Source organism: Mauremys reevesii, linkage group 4 (genome assembly GCF_016161935.1).
Source record: "Mauremys reevesii isolate NIE-2019 linkage group 4, ASM1616193v1, whole genome shotgun sequence".
NCBI lineage: Eukaryota > Metazoa > Chordata > Testudines > Geoemydidae > Mauremys > Mauremys reevesii.
In genome coordinates this window covers 73,373,673-73,390,754 of record NC_052626.1, presented here as the reverse complement: position 1 = coordinate 73,390,754, position 17,082 = coordinate 73,373,673, and the positions used below count along the sequence as shown (strand labels likewise).

Below are 17,082 nucleotides of genomic sequence, written 5' to 3'. Positions count from 1 at the left end.
AGTGAGAGCCCCTGAAACAGGGAACTGCAGAGGTGAGCCTTGCTGCTAGAGCTAGCTGTGGTGGGGGTCAGCTGCCCAGCAGCCTGAGATGCCCCCAAACCAGTAGCTGAGGGCTGGAAAGAATGTTCCTGCCGTGCAAAGCTCTTTTGCCCCAGCACACAGTTGTGTTACTAGACTAGCAGCCCTGTATGGGAAGAACGCCCCTGAATGACCTTGTGGGAGCAGGGGTTACCCTGGGGGGAAGACAGCTGCAGCCCAGGGCAGAGAACTCAGTCGGGGGGAGAAATCCTGGGAGGCCAGAGGCTCTTAGCTGCCTCTTCAGCACAGCCAGATTCCTCCAACAGTTAGGGCAAGGAGGGAAAGGTCTCACTAACACAAGCCGGGCACAGGACCTGTCCCAGCACCCAGAGCAGACAGACAGTCCCAAAAGCACTGGTGCCACTGCCTGACTTTATTACCGTGCAGCCATACAAAAGTCAAGTGCTTATAAAAGAGGTCCTAGACCAGCACTGAAGCCACCATATTGTACAGGCTAGCGGTGGCAAAGGTCTCACCCCATGTAGGGTCCATTGGTCACAGCTAGCTATGTAAAAAAGAGTTACAAGCCCCCTGGAGAATGGGAGTCTCTAATCAATGGTTTAACTGAAAAATAGATACGATAGAAACATCCCTCCAGCCAGCTCGCCCTCCAGAGACATCCTGTCGCCACTCTGAGCCAGCCCCGGTCACAGCAGCAAAGGGCCACTTCTCCATCAACCCCAGTTATAGAAATAGATTTTCTGCCAAGCTGGCAGGTAATTCATCATTGGTCCTGCAATGAGAGAACAGAGGGACCAGGTGAGCCAGAGTGGGGAACAACATTTTAAAGATGTACACTTGAGCATGGATTTCCCACATATCTCTGCTGATGCCCCTCAATCCCAGCCCACAGCCTCCCATTATGCCATCCCTAGCTTTTCCCCAAGCAAAATCACCGACTGTGCCATGCTGGGGGTGGTGCTGATGCGCCCACTGGGAGCAGAGCAGGACAAGACTCATATGACCCTTGAAACTTGGACAACGGAGGCAACAGGTGAGGTGCACTGACACCTGTGCACTGGAGAAGGGGTTTCCCCTCTGCCCCAGAACTGCTGCTGCCCATCCAGGAAGAAACCTGTGGGACAGGAGAGCCCCAGCCAAAGTATACGGAACGGGCAGTAACCCAACTCAGCACCAAAGATCAGCTGCAAAGACACAGTCTCCCTCAGTTCCTGACTAAACTCATGTAGTGCTGCTATGCTTCAATGGCCCACTCCAGAGAGGGCTGTGTTTCAGCAGGAAGTGGAAGAAGAGAGGAGATTGTAGATTGTAAAGTGCTTTGGGGTCCTTTTGGAAGAGGTGCAAGAGAAATGCAAGATTGTTTCCATTCTTTAATTCACAGTCCATCCAAAACGACCTTGGAGTAAGTGTCCCTGGTAGCAGTTTGGAGGGGGTTACTGCTCACTCTGTGTTGTGCTTTGCACAGCTCAGTGCTTATGAGGTGGGTGAAGATAAGATGGAGAGGCATCAGCAGAGCTCTATATGGGGCGCATAGCAGGATCAGCGCAGCAGTGTGCACTGGAGGTCAGGACTGAGGTGCACTGGCAGAGCTGTGCAGGGAACCCAGGACTGGAATCCAGCCAGGTCTGGAATCTGGGGGAGGTATTTGAATGATTACAATTATGGTGCTTAAGTCCCTATGATATTTAACCCCTTACTGTTTGGATTTAAACCAGCACATGAGTGTTAATGATAGGTATTCTGGTGGCAAATATCCCACGGGCTTTTCCTCACTCCTTTGCCAGTCAGGCTCTAGCCTGTGACATACACCCCACCCCCAGCTCCAGTCCTTCCCAGTGGAAATGCAGCCACTATAGCTGCCTACTTACGCGTGACTAACCCAACTCCAGGAACATAATCAGCCAGCAGGCGGAGCAGGAAGAGGATCCGGCCCCTAGGGGAATAGAAAGAGTGTGGATGAGTCCCGTGCAATGACCTCCTGTTCCAGTCTTCCTAATGCACTAGAAGAGGCCTCCTCCTTTGGTAATGGGAACTGGATTTTTCTCAGCTCAGCTGCTTTGCTGCCCTTGAATATCCTGCACCCCCAAACTGCCAGCTCCCCACAACTTCCCATGTCAGGATTTTAATGCAAACAACAGTGATGCAGATGAAGCGTCAGAGTGAAAGATGCTTGAGTTCTTCAATACAGCCTGAGCCCACTCTGGCTTCCTACCTAGATAGAGGCATCAAAGCCCCTTAGTGAAGGCCTGAAGTATAACTGTGTTAAAAAAAGAACTAGGTAAGTTCATGGAGGATAGGTCCATCAATGGCTATTAGCCAGGATGGGCAGGGACACAACCTCCTGCTCTGCGTGTCCCTAAACCTCTGACTGACAGCAGAGACTGGATAACCGGGAATGGATCACTCAAAATTACCTCTGTTCATTCCCCCTGGGGCACCTGGCATTGGCCACTGTTGGAAGACAGGATACTGACCTAGATGGACCCTTGGTCTGACCCAGTATAGCCATTGTTATATTCTTAGGGCACCTCGCTCATAAAATATCCTGTTGGGGGACTGGCTCCTTTATAGGGGGTAGATTCAGAACAGCCAGCAGGACCCCTTACTCTGAGTATCGGTCATAAAAAGGAGATCTCAGCAGGTAGTACAGCAGCAGGATGGTTCGGCGTCTCAGCTCCAAGCGCTCTCGCTTATTCAGGTCTTTCATATCACTCAGTAAACTTAGGCTGGAAAGAGAAGGGCAGGGAGTTAACTCAGAGATCTATGGCCACAGCAGGGGAGTTTTAGCATCTAGTCCCTGCTGCTCTCAGCTTCATGTGAAGTGGAGCACTGAGCAGGCTTCCCTGCTCCTCTTCAGAGGAAAGGCTAACCACCCAGCTAGGGTTAGTGCCGCACGAAGGTGCTGCAGGGACGGACCCTGAGAATCTTGGCGTGGGACTTCTTGCTGTCACAAATGACCACTCCCACCTGCAGCTGCACCCCTGCCCGCCACTGCCGCTTCTGCCTGAAGGGCTTATGTGGCACAGAACAGCAGGGCAGGAGTGGGATCAAATGGGGACAATTGAGACAAACAGGACTGGGAGTTCAGCCCCAAAACACCCAAATGGAACCCAACGCTGAAGCCGTAGGTGGCCCCCTTCCAACTGACCTTGTGATATCCAGGATTCCTGAGAGGAGCCAGGGCTTCCATGATCTCTGGCCCCATATGCCTAAACTCAACACTGGGAGCAGAAGGGTCAAGGAAAGGAGAGAACAGACGTGGTTGGCAGCAGCTGGGTAGGCAAAATGACCCTCCAGGCAGCCCTACAAGATTAAGCTCCAACAAGTCAGTGCAGTAAGGGCCCCATGGAAGAGGCTGGCATGACCCGCTCTTGTAGCCCAAATGGCTGAGCACAAACAGGGACCCTTGCTAGAGCCCCTTCTGTGCCTGTTCGTTCATGAACAGCTGCATGGAAGGCTGCGCACTGAGGATGTAGTACTCCGGTGGGGGGGTACAAGGCACACTGCAGGCACTAACAAAAGCCATGTTAGGATACAGTGGAACAGAGGCCGGGTGATGTAGACAGATTCTGCAATGGTTTCCTGAAGCCCCAGAGGGGTGGGAGCCTGGTTCATCTCCTCTGCTCTTCGGTTCTGTTTTCCCTCCCTCTGTTGGGGAGACCCCCAATGTCTGGATTGCAAGGCTGGGGCTGAAACAGAGTTGCAGACAAGGTTTCTAATGCAAACTGTGCCTTTCTCGAGCATCCAGTACATTAACATTGGCCTTTCAGTGACACCCAGGGGAGGGGTTGGAACGGGAGAACTCTGAGGACTACAGCCACATGGCAGAGGCTGTGGCTCTGCTTTTCCCCAAGCATGGAGAGAAAGCTGGTTATAGCCAACACAGAGGGAGCTCCCCTAGGAGCAGGGGCAGATAGTCAGAGAAGGCTTCCCTGGGGATCTGGCTACCTCAAAGCATCGGGAGCTGAATAGTCATTCTGAAGACTTATCCCATGACACAGGTAAGCCTAGGCTGAAATGATCCTGATGCCAGCCCCAGCACAAGCACCAACCCTGTTCCTTTCGGGGGGGGCGGAACAGCACTGGCTTGGGTAAGTCAGCGAGCTCCCACTGGTTACACTCCAAAAGAACCTGTAGCCTGGCCACAGAGTCGAGGCAGACGCAGAAAGTATCAAGGCCTGTGCCAGGGCACATGCTGGCCAGGGAAAGGTACTTACTGCTTTCGAGGGACCTCACAACACGGCTGGAGCGCCTCCCAACATATGTCTGTTCCTTCCCTGCCGAGCTGCCCTCCTTGTCTGCCAGGAGAGAGGCACCACAGTGAGATCAAGGCTGCAACTCTGGGTTAAACTTCCCTGCAGCTCTCTGTTAACACTGCTCTGAGTTGACACAGGAGCATCCTCTCCCAGGACAAAGTTCTCATTGCAGCCCCTTCTCCTCCCTAGAGTACTAACTGCATGAGGCCAGCTAGTCTGAGTGCTTTATGTCTGATGGCTTTATGTTTCAGCTATTAAGTCTGGCTTTTCTGAAACTGCTAACACTGAGCAGAGCCAAGCAAAGTGCAGGAAGGTACATGGTTGCACATACAGCTGCTACTCCAATCCTGCCTCTCCTTCTCCCAGCTCTACTAATGCACCTCCAGCCAGTCTTGCAGCCTTCTTTGCTATTCCAGGCTAAGGCCCATTATCCCATTAGGGCTGACAGTCTAAGGGAACAGTACCGTTAAGCTAACCAAGGTGTGCGTAGGTGCATGCTGTGGAGAAGGATGGTACTGGAGAGTAGCACAGTTCCGGCAGTTTGGCTTGTGGAATTCTTACAACTTCCCTGTTGCCCAAACCACTCGGCTAATGAGGACTTTCAAGCAAAACTAAATGGATGACAAATCCACTCCACTGTGCCCCCCAAAGTCTCCAAACTACCCCAAATGTCTGGTAAGTTGCAAGAAGCTGAGGCAATTCCAGTGCAATGGACTCACCTTCTGGTTGGAGCTGCTGCTGCTCCCTGTCCACTGGCACGATCGGAGGGGATGTCTGGATACCAGCTTTGTACCATAGCAAGAGCAGGAGGCGCAGGATGGCTCTATGGGGCACAGACAAGCCAGGAGGTGTAAGCATCAGGCACACACTACAGAAACCCAGCTTCCTGGTGAGGCAGCAGCCATAGGAGACAGAGAACACACAATCTCTGCTTTGCACTGAGCAAATGGGGCCGACAGCCACTCTGCACATGGCAACGGGAACCAACACATCTCATCATTGGTTGTCCCTTCTTCACCCTTACTCTGAACACTGCCTTACCACAGCCAGGAGCACCACAAAGGTGAGCATCTCCAGCAGTGGGAAATCTAACATCCTGTGCAGCCCCAAACATACACAGCCTCATGGAACAGGTTTGCACCATCTTCTTCCATGAGCTCAGATCTGCTGGATGCTCACTAGGTAACATCTCACTCATGAGCCCGTGCCAATGAGCCCTCTATCCCATCCCTTTCTGTACACATACACCCTCCTCCCTCCACCTGCAGCACTCACTTAGCCAGCTGGATGAGGATGATGATGGTCCATCGGCCCATCTCACCCCACACCTTGGCAGCTCCCATCTCCGCAAAGACTTCCACACACTCGAGCACACTCAGCCATGTCAGCAACTTCTGTTGGGGTAGCGACTGCAAAACACAAAGAGGGGGAGAGAGTGAGAGTCAGCAGCTTCTGGCTGTGTGCCACGTGGGGTGTAAGTCCGGCCCAGTCTGAAAGTTCTACTTTCAGGGTGAACCAAGGAGGGGTTAGATGGGGGCTCCTGGGAGTAAATGGCAGATTTCCTTTAGGCACTTGTAGCCCACTGATGAAGAGGACTGGCTGAGATCCCACTCATTTCACATGTGGCCTTCAGCAGTGAAAAGCCAGTTAGGCCCATCCAATTCAACATTCTTGTTTGCTATACAGCTGAGATCCTGGCTACAGACTCACATTCTTCAGCTGGCACAGGGCCTGAAACATCCAAGCCCACAGAATAGGCAGGTTATCAGAACAGAGGCCTTTCTAATGGAACCTCTAACATAGTGATCGCTGAAGGCTGCTTGGGGTATGGAGAGATTCTTACAGGAAAAAAGCAGTCAGGGTTGGGCTTGGATTTTTTTTGTTTTACTGTACATAGAATGGCGTAAAGGAAGACCCAAGGAGCCTGATTCTGTGTTGCACCAGTCAGGAGGAGCAGTCCAGGAGAGGGGAAGGGCAAAGGTAGCTTTATACCTCCCTTGTGCATCTCAGATTCTGAGCTTCTCAGTGACTGGTGTGGTCCAGAGCGTAAGTCAGAGGCTGCTCTAATTTATGGCAGCCTTACACAGGCTGCCTAGGGACTTCCGTACAGCCCAGAATTGCTAAAGTGCAGAGCGCTCTGGTCACTCCCCCCATGCCAGGGCCAGCAAGCCAGGACAGCATAGCACTAGTGCATGCCACATATTCAGAGGGCTGTTCCGGCCCCTTTATGCCACCAGAGTGGAACAGTGTAAAGGGGCTGCAGCAGGGACTGGAATCTGGCCCAGTAGCTTCTACAGAAATATTTCTGGAAGCACAGCCTCTGCAGATGAGCATGGGAAATGCATGTGCCAACCCCTCCCCAGTGCACAAGAGCCTCACCACAGGCAGGGTCCGCTGTAACTCCTTTCGGAGGATCCAGTCATTTAACAGCACCAGGAGGTTGGAGGCAGAGTACACTGGGAAAGAAGAAAGTGATTCACATGGGAAAGAGATCCAGCCACTGACTGAACCTCTCCCCACCCAGTCATAGGATATGGCAGAAAAATCTTTCCACTGAGGCAAATGGCTGGGACTAGGATTGCCAACCCTCCAGGATCATCCTGGAGTCACCAGGAATTAAAGATTAATTAATTATGTCATGTGATGAAACCTCCAGGAATTTGTCCAACCAAACTTGGCAACCCTAGATGGGGCAAGACAGACTCCTGATGGCTGAGAGAGGCAATGCAGCCAACAGCAAAGTTAAGAGAATGACGAGTTTTAAGCAAGGACTATGTTCCAGGAATTTGACCCCAGACAGACTGGGAGATAGACTGATCTTGCTGTGGGGCAGGGTCTCTGGCCAACTCCAAGTTAGTAACATAGCCACTCTTTTTGGTTTTATTCAAACAGCAGCTAGTATTGAGCTTCAGATCACCAGGTTCCTACAACACGGTGAAAAGAGTACCCACCTGCTAGTTGGTTCAGGAAGGCAAGGTTAACAAATTTAACAAAACCAATGGCCATATAGCAGCCATTAGCACCAGAGGGAACAGGGAGCCTCATGGGAGCCTAGACTAGTTGCTGGCAAAGAAACAAACATTCCCATCACACCCAAGGGAATACCTCACCTCACACTGCCCCAGCGACACTTGCAGGAGCATTAGGAAACCACAGCCACTGAACAATCCCAGCCACGCAGCAGCAGTGCTCTGATTTCAGACCTGCACTCTTTCCCTGGTGCAATGCTCAGCCCTCCCTCTCCAAAGTCTGCCATTATCTACACAACACAGTTGCAGATGGCACAGTTCTAGTGCCGCATATCAATTCACCAGCATACATACCAAGCTCAGAAAGTTCATGGGAATCAGAAAAGCGACCTGGGAAATAAAGGAGAGATGTTAGAGAAGGATTCGGTCATGCTGCTGAAAACCACTACAATCACTGCTTCAGAGGGAAACAATTACTTTAATCAATGCTGATAGGGAATTCTGAGCTAAGTAAAAGGGTTTGAGGTATCCATCAAGGATGTCTCTCAAGGAGCCCAGAGATTAACATTCTCCTGCCCTCAAAAACAACAGGTTACTCCCTCCCCTTCCCATTGCTCTGCCTCTTTCTGGCCAACTACTAGATGAAGCTTTATTATTTTTTCTTCAACCTTCCAATATCTGTGCAAGTCCAGTGGGTGAGGGTGGGTGTCCTGCAGGCTGATGACAGATGTGCCTTCATTTCTCGGGGGGTCTAACAGGCAAAAGGTGATGTGCCAAAATATTTTAACCATGCATTCAGGTTTTTTTTTTACTTTATTAAACGACCAAGCACAGTGTGAGCTACACCTGGAGCACGGACCTTCATTGTCTTATCCACCACATGCCTGAGTTCAGAGCAGGCTGATCCTGCTAGCACAGCAGCGTATGAATCGCAGAGATACAAGTCCATCTTTATCTGAATCTTAGTAACTCGAGGCATTGCAGATGGACCTTATGTACGATGGTTATGATGTAGTGGGGCCCTGTCAAAGCAGCTCGTGACCGATCAATAAAAAAGCCCATTGCTTAATGGGAGGGACTGGCTAACAGAGGTGGAGCAGACTTCTCTGTAGCACAGGTGGAGGGGGCACTCCCAGAGTTCTCATCAGACCGAGTCTGGACACCTGGGTTCCTGCCCCAGCTGCCCGGGGAGCGGGGTCTGTGGGCGGGGCAGGACGCCTAGGTTCCTGCCGCAGCTGCCCGTAGCGACGGGCGTTCTAGGCTGGCTCGCTCGCTCGCCCCGGTACCTGGCAGCAGGTAGGAGAGGCCCCGCACGGTGCCCTCCAGCTGCGCAGTGGCGGCCGGGTGCTGCCTCACGTACTCCTGGTAGCGGTGACACAAGCGCCGCAGCCTCCCCAGGGGCCCGGCGGCGGCCATGGCTCCCCGGGACCACTTAGCTCCACCGCCGCCGCCGCCCCCACACACTTCCGGGTAGGAAGCTGCGCGCCTGCGCACTGAGCTACTCACATGCCGGATTCTCCCTCTGCGCCTGCGCACCGAGGGCAGTCAGGCGCAAGCTGCCAAGACCCGCCAGCCTCTTGAATCGAGCACAGAGCAGCGAGGCGGATGAATCGAGCGCGGAGCGGCTGGTCCGCAGCCGGGACTGGGAGGAGGCGATTTAAAGGGCTGAGAGGGAGCGAGCGCGGCGGCAGCAGCAGCCTCAGGTACGAGGCGGCGCCCGGAGACAGAGCCCCCTGCAGGGCGGCCCCGCGGGGCGGAGGGTCCGGGCGGCCGGGGGCTGCGGCACCTGCCCCTGCCCCGGGATGTGCCCCGCAGGACCGGCGGTGTGAGCGGCCCTGCGGTCCCTTCCCGCCGCCCAGCGCTGAGCCCTGCCCGGGCGCCCCCTGCTCCCCTCCGGTTCAGGCCACTCTTCTCTCGAGACGCGCCGGAGCCGTCACCCCCCGACCCCCCCCCCCTCCGGCCGGCCCGGGCTCAGCGCTGTTGCCGGGCAGGGCTCCCCCTCGGCTCGGCTCGGCTCGGCACAGACATGAGCCGCGCGCGGTGCCCCCAGGCTGAGCGGCTGCAGCGCTGAATAGCGAGACGCCCCGCGACCCCCTTTGGGGTGTGATGACACTGACAGCGGGGGGGGGGCTCTGCCCCTTTCCATGCCGGGCGACCGGCCCCACCGGGGACCGCCCTCCCAGGCCCGCCGAAGTGCGGTTCCCGCCTCGCTCCTTCAGCCCCGGTAGTGGGTGTGGGAAGAGCGGGGAAAGCAGGCGGCAGGTTTCCCTTTGACACCCTGAACAGCCCCTAACAGAGACGCGGGTTCGGGCAGGGACCGGGTCAGCGATGGCCTCCCCAGACCTTGGTCTTTGAGGTTGCTGGATTCAGTGTCGGCTGGGTCGGTGCTGTCCTACCCTGTGGCTGTTCAGCGCCCGTTGTGAGATGAGTTGGGAGGTCTCATTCATTTCCCAGTAGGAAGATGTCCACAGTGTTTTGATGCAGCTTTAACTGGCCTCTTTGTAGAGAAGCCAAGTATTAATAAGTCATGGAGTCTGAGCTCCGCTTTCCCCAGAGCCAGGAGTCAGACTCTCTAGGGCTTGTGACCTGATTGGTGAAGTGCTCTGTGCATTAGAGAACCATCATAATACAGCAGGGTAGTGTTGGGGTGCTTGCTTTCCTACTGTCTATGCTACCAATATTTGGGGGGGATCTTCATTTTTAGGGCCATCAGTTTGGCACCTTTTCAGCAGCCCTAAACTCTCACACAGCCTGGGTGTATCAGAAGGATGAGTGTAAAGGCAAAATTAGTCAGTTTGGGGGGTGGAGAGTGAGTAAAAGCCTCAGAAATTGTTGTAGAAAAGACTTAATGAAGTTAAGAGGGAGGGGATTGAAGAGCATGGGTGGGATTAAAAATGTGTGATGGGGCCACTGCCCTCTAAGGCTTGTGGTAAAACTAGGGAGAGGGGTGGATCTGGAAGTGGGGGGTGCTTCACATAAATGAATAGGTTTGAAACCTCCAGTACAACTCTGCAGGGAACTTTAATTTAGGGCTGTGAACCCTGCTGATGGGCTAACCAGCTGTCAGTGGAAGGCAAAGAGGTGTTGAGGGTCTCTAGAAGGAGGGGGCACTAGCTGGAATTTCCTGTGAGTCTAGGGCATTTGTACCATCATATGTTGGATGTGACTGCTGCTCTTCATAACTGGAGAGGGGAAGGGAAGGAAGAGCCCCATTTACACTAACACAATCCACAGGTCCCTGGTATTTGCGGGAATCTGTCTCTGGTATCCACCTCTGAAATTAATGTGGGAAAGCTAATTCCATTCCCTACAGTGAAATATGCATGTGTAAACATCAGCTAAAATCTGACCTTGGAGGAGAGCTGTGAGATTTCACATCAAAGAACTAAAATCCCTGTGTTCAAACCAAATAAACTTTGGGGCCTCAAAGAATGCTCCATGATATACAGTAGAACCTGAAAGTTACAAATACCTGAGGAACGGAGCTTGTTCATAATTCTGAACAAAACGTTACGGTTGTTCTTCCAAAAGTTTACAACTGAACATTGACTTAATACACCTTTGAAACTTTCTTATGCAGAAGAAAAATGCTACTTTTAACCATCTTAATTTAAGTGAAACAAGCACAGAAACAGTTTCCTTACCTTGTCAAATCTTTTTAACGTTCCTTTTATTTTTTTAGTAGTTTATGTTTAACACAGTACTGAATAGTATTTGCGTTTTTTGTTGTTGTTTTTTGGTCTCTGCTGCCTGATTGCATACTTCCGGTTCCCAATGAAGTAGGTATAAGGTTGACCATTCAGTTTGTAACTCTGGTGTTCATAACTTTGAGGTTCTACTGTACCTTTACAAACTCCATAGAGTCTCCATGCCCAGCACCACCCTCTGCTCCCCACAAGGTCATTGGGCAGGCCCTGGTGTGTTGTGAGGGGACCCTGGTATACACTGGGGACTCACCTGCAGACTTGGCATGGTTTTTCCTTTCCTCCACTTGCTTTTGAACTGGTAGCTACTGTGTGACTATATGGCAAGAAAGCATGTACCGGTCACAATGAGCCAGACAGAAGGCTGGAAGATAGGACTTCTCAGTGTGTTGCAGTTGGCTTATCTGCCAGGGAATATGTGACATGTTACAGTTCCTGCTCCCTTTAAAGTACAGTGTAGAAGGATCTCACAAGGATCAGAAGCCCTACTTCTGGGCCATTTTTTAAACTAGTTTGGAACAAAGCCCTGGAGAATAGACAGCAGTGGACAGTCTTGCCCCAGTTAGGAGATGGGATCTACTAGTCATTTTCCATCTCTTAATCTTATGAGTTGGGCCCAGTTTCTCATTATGTGCAGCAGCACCTCTTGGTTCTCCTGTACAGAGCATTTGGAAATAGGGTATTGAGCATAAGAAACATCTATCATCAGAAGAGTGGTGCATGAAAAAGAATTCAACTTATGTCTGAGAGGTGCTGAGCATGACTTCTTCATGCCAGCCAGGAATGTGCTGACCCTGGCTTTGGGGACATGCAGCAACACCACTCAAGCCAGCGTGAGATCCACTGCAGACTATCTGAGCTGCTGTGACATAATTTTTCAATGAAATACCCCAGCCCTGCCAGACAGCAGCTTGAGATCAGACTGCCCAACAGCTTGTCTTCAATCAGATGGTTGGAGTCCTCTGGCTTCTCCTGGGCATATGACCAGACAGTGCTAGTCTGTGAGTAAGCAGGGGACACTCTGACGGAGGATTCACCCAGGGTGCAAACCTCCCTGATGTCTGTATCTTTTCCCGCTTCCTGCTCTCCTTTTTGGCTAAATCACTTCTGTTCTCCACCCCAGCCTGTCCAGGAAAGTGACTCAGTATGTTAGCCAATCTGGCCCCCTAGTGCTTTCATAATGAAGATGGAAAAGGGTGAAAGCGCTATGGGCATTGCTACTCAAAGCAAGTGAAATTACCCTGCCTAGGAAGTTAGGCTCTCAGACTTCCTTGGTTTATGGGGCTTATTGGGGTGTAACAGAGCACTCCTGGCTCCTTCCTCTGCTAGGCTCAGATAGTCACTCAGAGACCCTCAGGTTCGGAAACCACTGGTACTTTTATTTACAAGTTTGTGTGCCCTCCACCTTCTCACTGTATAATATACACAACTCTGGGTTCCTTGTGTTTGAATCCAGAAGAGAAGGGCTTTCTCCCTCTCTGCACTCCCTCACTCTCCGTCCCACCACCCTGCTTCCTTCTTCCCAGATGCTTACATGACCCTGGGCTAATTGGGCTGGCAGCTGGCTCTCATTCCCCAATTAAGGCAGGTTCTTTCCTGCCAGCTCCACTTTATTCACTTAAATGGGGCTGGCATGGCAGGGGACTGGTTCTGCAATCCTCCTGCTCAGCACCCTGTCACATGGGGTATGTGGGAAATGGCCCATGGTTGGGGTAAGGGTGAGGTGTTCCACTATGCAAATCAAAGTTCAGGCTTTTCAGCAACTTACTGTTAAAGCTCAGCTTGGGTAATGGCCATGGTAGGGTCAGGTCATTATTGGGCAGTAAGAAGGAGAGTGCAGACTCAGCACTAGTCTTGATATGACAATAAAACCAAAAGTAAGCTGACTGTGCAAGTCCAATCAGTGCTCTATCCTCTCAGTGCCTCCATTTTGCTCTGCTGCCAGTAACTTGCACTCTAGCTGGCTAAAATCTGCCAGATTAGACTATACTTGGGGGGATTGACTCCTGTAGAGTTGGACACAGAGCCTTATAGTTACCATGCTATAATACTTACCATGCTGCAACCTTATAGTTACCACGCTCCTAGACCAGAAGCGCCTGAAATGACATTGTGGCACAACTTCCAGGAGCCTGAAGGTTATACCCCTTTGGCATATGCAATTCTACAGCACCCGCCAGCATTAGAGCTATAGAAAGTGATGTATAGGTAGTGAAACACGGGTGTGCATTTAAATGTTAATGGAAATACATCAGGGGGCACCCAGACTTTGGGGGTTTATCTATGCTGGGAGGAATTGCCTCCTTAACGCTTGTAACATGTGGAGTAGTAGCCAATGCATTGTACCAATTCCATATCTAGGGCGGAGGCACTCTCTTGTAGCATATTAGCAGAGGTGAGATGGTATTCCTGTGAAGCCAGAGGGTACACTCTCTTCAGTTGCTACACCAAGTGATTGGCTGTTCAGTTAGTAGTGAGATGATCTCCCAGTAGTGTGGGACTCTGCATCTCCACACTAGTTTTCTGACTCTCAGATTGGGACAGCTGAAGAAAGGGGCACTGAGTCCTTGTATGGATCGCCTTCATGGCTTAGCTGTGCCACTTGCTGTGTCACTGACGTTCTTTATTTATTCCACCCCTTTTGTGAGTTCACCGCATACCCCCTGGAATAGCTGAAATAAATTACCGGCCCTGGATAACCTGTGGACAGACGGACATACAGAGACTACTTTAGTCCCTGACACATGAGTCCTGCGTAAAAAAGGAGGCTTGATTCACTGTGGCATCTTGTGGGGAGCAAGGCCTTATGGGTAACTTTCTAACCTAGATCTAAATGAAGAAGCCAGTCTGAACCAGACCCAGGAGTCTCTGCTCAGAAGTGCTTTGGACAGCAGAGCTGGTGACACGAACAAGCCTCTCAGAACCCGCATGGTCCTTCTGGGATCTGGAAAACATCCCTTTGGCAGGATTTTGCAGTTCATAGGGGGCAGTTCAGTGCTGGGTAACATCCAATAATCCAGTTTGAAGTGCTGCTGCAAGCCCCATCTTCAATGTTACTGGGAGCTAAATGACAAAAGCACCGGACCCATTGCATGCCGCACACACCCTGAGTGACTTCAGAAATGGGAGGGAAGCCCTGGGGTTTGTCTGAAGCATGCTGAGGCTGCTGTGGGGTTGGAATATCCCACAAACTGAACTGGGACTCTCCTTGCTGACCCAAATGCTACACCTTGTTCTGTTAGTATGCATTAGAACTGGAGCTGGGCAGACTGTTACAAGCCATCACACTACACAGACTTAGGCCTGGTCTACACTAGGACTTTAATTCGAATTTATCAGCGTTAATTCGAACTAACCGCTCAACCGTCCACACCAGGAAGCCATTTAATTCGAACTAGAGGGCTCTTTAGTTCGAATTTGGTACTCCACCCCGGCAGGTGGAGTAACGCTAAATTCGCACTTGCTAGCTCGAATTAGGCTTGGTGTGGATGCTAATCGAACTTAGCAGCTCCGGGAGCTATCCCACAGTGCACCACTCTGTTGACGCTCTGGACAGCAGTCCGAGCTTGGATTCTCTGGCCAGCCACACAGGAAATGACCCGCGAAAATTTGAATTCATTTTCCTGTCTGGGCGGTTTGAATCTGACGTTCTGGTTGCACATCGGGGCGAGCTCCGCAGCACCTGCAACGATGCAGAGCTCTCCAGCAGAGGAGTCCGGGCAATCCCAGAATAGAAAGAGGTCCCCAGCATGGAGTGACCGGGAAGTCCAGGATCTGATCGCTGTGTGGGGCGAGGAGTCTGTGCTCTCGGAGCTGCGCTCCAACAAGCGGAACGCGAAGACGTTCGAGAAGGTTTCTAAAGCCATGAAAGACAAAGGATACAGCCGGGATGCGATGCAGTGCCGCGTGAAAGTGAAGGACCTAAGACAAGGGTATCAAAAAGTCAGAGCGGCAAACGGACGCTCCGGAGCCCAGCCCCAGACATGCCACTTCTACGAGGCACTGCATGCCATTCTAGGTGGGTCTGCCACCAGTGCCCCACCAGTGACGGTGGACTCCGAGGACGGAATAGTGTACCGGGACAGTTCCCCCTCCCTGTTCGCCGATGGGGAAGATGAGGAAGGGTCTTTAGAGGACGGCGCAGGCGACATCGAACCCACTCCCGCTTTCCTGACAGCCAGGATCTCTTCATCACCCTCACAGAGATCCCCTACCAACCGTCCCGCCCGTTAACCAGGACTCGGAATCAGGGAAGGATCAGGCGGTAAGTGCAACACACGTATAAACATTTATTTTTATAACATTGTTATAGAAAAATAGAAACAGTATTTACAAAATTCTAAATATTAAACTATAATATATATTAAATTATATGAAGAGAAGGTCCACACAAATGGACTTTAAAAATTCTAAATATTTACAATTTAAAACATTCTAAATATTAAACTATAATATATATTAAACTATATAAAGAGAAGGTCCACACAAATGGGGATAGAAAAATAGTCCTCTAGCGACATTTCTACGAAGGTGTCATTCAGTTCCTCGCAAAGCCTCCGCATGAGGTTCGCCGGAAGAGGTCGCTTGTTGGGCGCTCCGTGGAAGCAGACTCTTCCACGCCAGGACATCCGAATATAGAGTGGAACCATCGCCTCTACTAGCATTGCTGCATATGGTCCTGGTCTGTGCAGTGCGTCCCGTAACATGCGGTCTTTCTGGGCACGAGTGACCCGCCTCAGGGTGATCTCGTTCTGCAAATACTGCATCTAAGTAGGGCAATTAGTGTAGTGTTACTATTGTTAATGGTTTACAATTAGGTTGCATAACAATGACCCTCGCCTAACAGCCACGTGCGAGAGGCCACAGAGAACAAGCATGCATTGATCGTTCCCGTGCGCTGGCGGGAGGGGCTGCAAAAGGCTTATCCTTTCTGCTTTGCACATTGCCTTTAGCAGGAGAGCACAGCTAACCAGTAACTGATAAGCAGTATGTACTGTAAGGCTTACCAGGACTTTGTGCAAGAGGGATGCAGCTATCTTTCCTCGCTTGTGCGCTCTCCAGTGCAATGGCGCCGCCAATGAGAGCGTATTCCGAAATCTCGGACTAGTTCTGAGATCTCCTGAGACTTGGTTCCTCTTTGGTCTTGTTAACTGAAACTGACTAGACTGTGTTTACTGTTGGCAAACATGTATGTGTTCAAGGAAATCACCTACTTTTTCACATCACACAGCTTCGGCTCCTTCCCGGACTGCCCCGCCATCCCCCTCGCAGAGGCTGGCTCGGATTAGACGCCAAAGAAAAGACAAGGGACGACATGTTCCAGGAACTGAAGGCCAGCTCCAGAGCGGAGGCGGCAGAGCAGAGACAGTCGAGGAGAGCCTGTGTCAGCAGCATCGCACACACCTGGAACGGGAGGATAGGTGGCGGCAGGAAGACCAGCAGGCGACTCAAACGCTGCTTGGTCTAATGAGGAGCAAACGGAGACGCTCCGCGCCTTGTAGATGTTCTGCAAGACCGCAGTCAGGAGGAGAGAGCCCCTGCAGTGCATCTGCAACCGCCTCCAACGCCAAGAAGTCCTGTCCCCTCACCCAAAGTGACAAGACGGAGGGGCGGTAGGGGCCGTGAGAACTGTCCCTGCACCGCAGCACACCGATAATGTTAGAGACAACTGTCGCGCTGTAAATTTGTACAAGCTCTTTCTTTACAGCATCAACCAGTCCCAACTCCAAGTTCAAACCCCCCACTGTGTATTACATTATTAAAAGCGGTTTGGTGTTACTGACTGTTTCCGTCACGTTTCTGGTGTCAGAAGACTTTCTGTTGTTCTGGGAATTGTAATGTCACTGCATAGCCCACAGTGCCATGCTACAGACTTGGCTGCAGGGTCAACTGCAGGGCACACACAGACTGCAGTCACTAGGCACCAGGGACAGTCTGTGTGGTGTATGCTGCCCCGGTCTTTCCTTGATGTGTATGCTTGTGCAGGGTCCTGGTGCCTGACATCCCGAATGTAAAGGCAGGCTTCCTTCACATGCATTTGGACCGTAGTCACGATCCTCCCGGTGCCCCGAGCCCCAAAAAGAGACCTCATCCAGGGGCAGATACTCACCCTTC

General features: G+C 51.6%; 2 protein-coding genes across 5 annotated transcripts in view; one reads left to right on the top strand and one right to left on the bottom strand.

The window, feature by feature from the left end:
• Positions 1-430: 430 nt before the first annotated feature.
• PEX16 (peroxisomal biogenesis factor 16) lies at positions 431-8,747 on the bottom strand. Its single transcript, XM_039534730.1, has 11 exons — positions 8,551-8,747; positions 7,619-7,654; positions 6,675-6,751; positions 5,571-5,704; positions 5,015-5,118; positions 4,257-4,337; positions 3,576-3,728; positions 3,188-3,260; positions 2,646-2,765; positions 1,908-1,972; positions 431-811 (listed from the first exon to the last, which is right to left on the bottom strand). The coding sequence occupies exons 1-11, from the start codon at positions 8,678-8,680 to the stop codon at positions 753-755; spliced, it is 1,032 nt and encodes a 343-aa protein (XP_039390664.1). The 5' UTR covers positions 8,681-8,747; the 3' UTR covers positions 431-752.
• A 100-nt stretch (positions 8,748-8,847) lies between these two features.
• LARGE2 (LARGE xylosyl- and glucuronyltransferase 2) overlaps positions 8,848-17,082 on the top strand; it is a 52,683-nt gene continuing 44,448 nt past the window's right edge. For all 4 annotated transcript variants that reach the window (XM_039534708.1, XM_039534707.1, XM_039534711.1 and 1 more), the window contains exon 1: positions 8,848-8,967. The gene's annotated coding sequence lies outside the window, so the exon portion shown is untranslated. The remainder of the gene's footprint in view (positions 8,968-17,082) is intronic.

Bases quoted from the DNA above. Each gene is read 5' to 3' on its own strand.
- PEX16 (XM_039534730.1), bottom strand. From the start codon at position 8,680: ATGGCCGCCGCCGGGCCCCTGGGGAGGCTGCGGCGCTTGTGTCACCGC. The intron at 3,729-4,256 runs GTAAGTACCTTT...ACTCTGTTTCAG, and splicing joins TGTGAGGTCCCTCGAAAGCA to CCCCAGCCTTGCAATCCAGA. The intron at 1,973-2,645 runs GTAAGGGGTCCT...CTATTCCCCTAG, and splicing joins TTTTATGACCGATACTCAGA to GGGCCGGATCCTCTTCCTGC.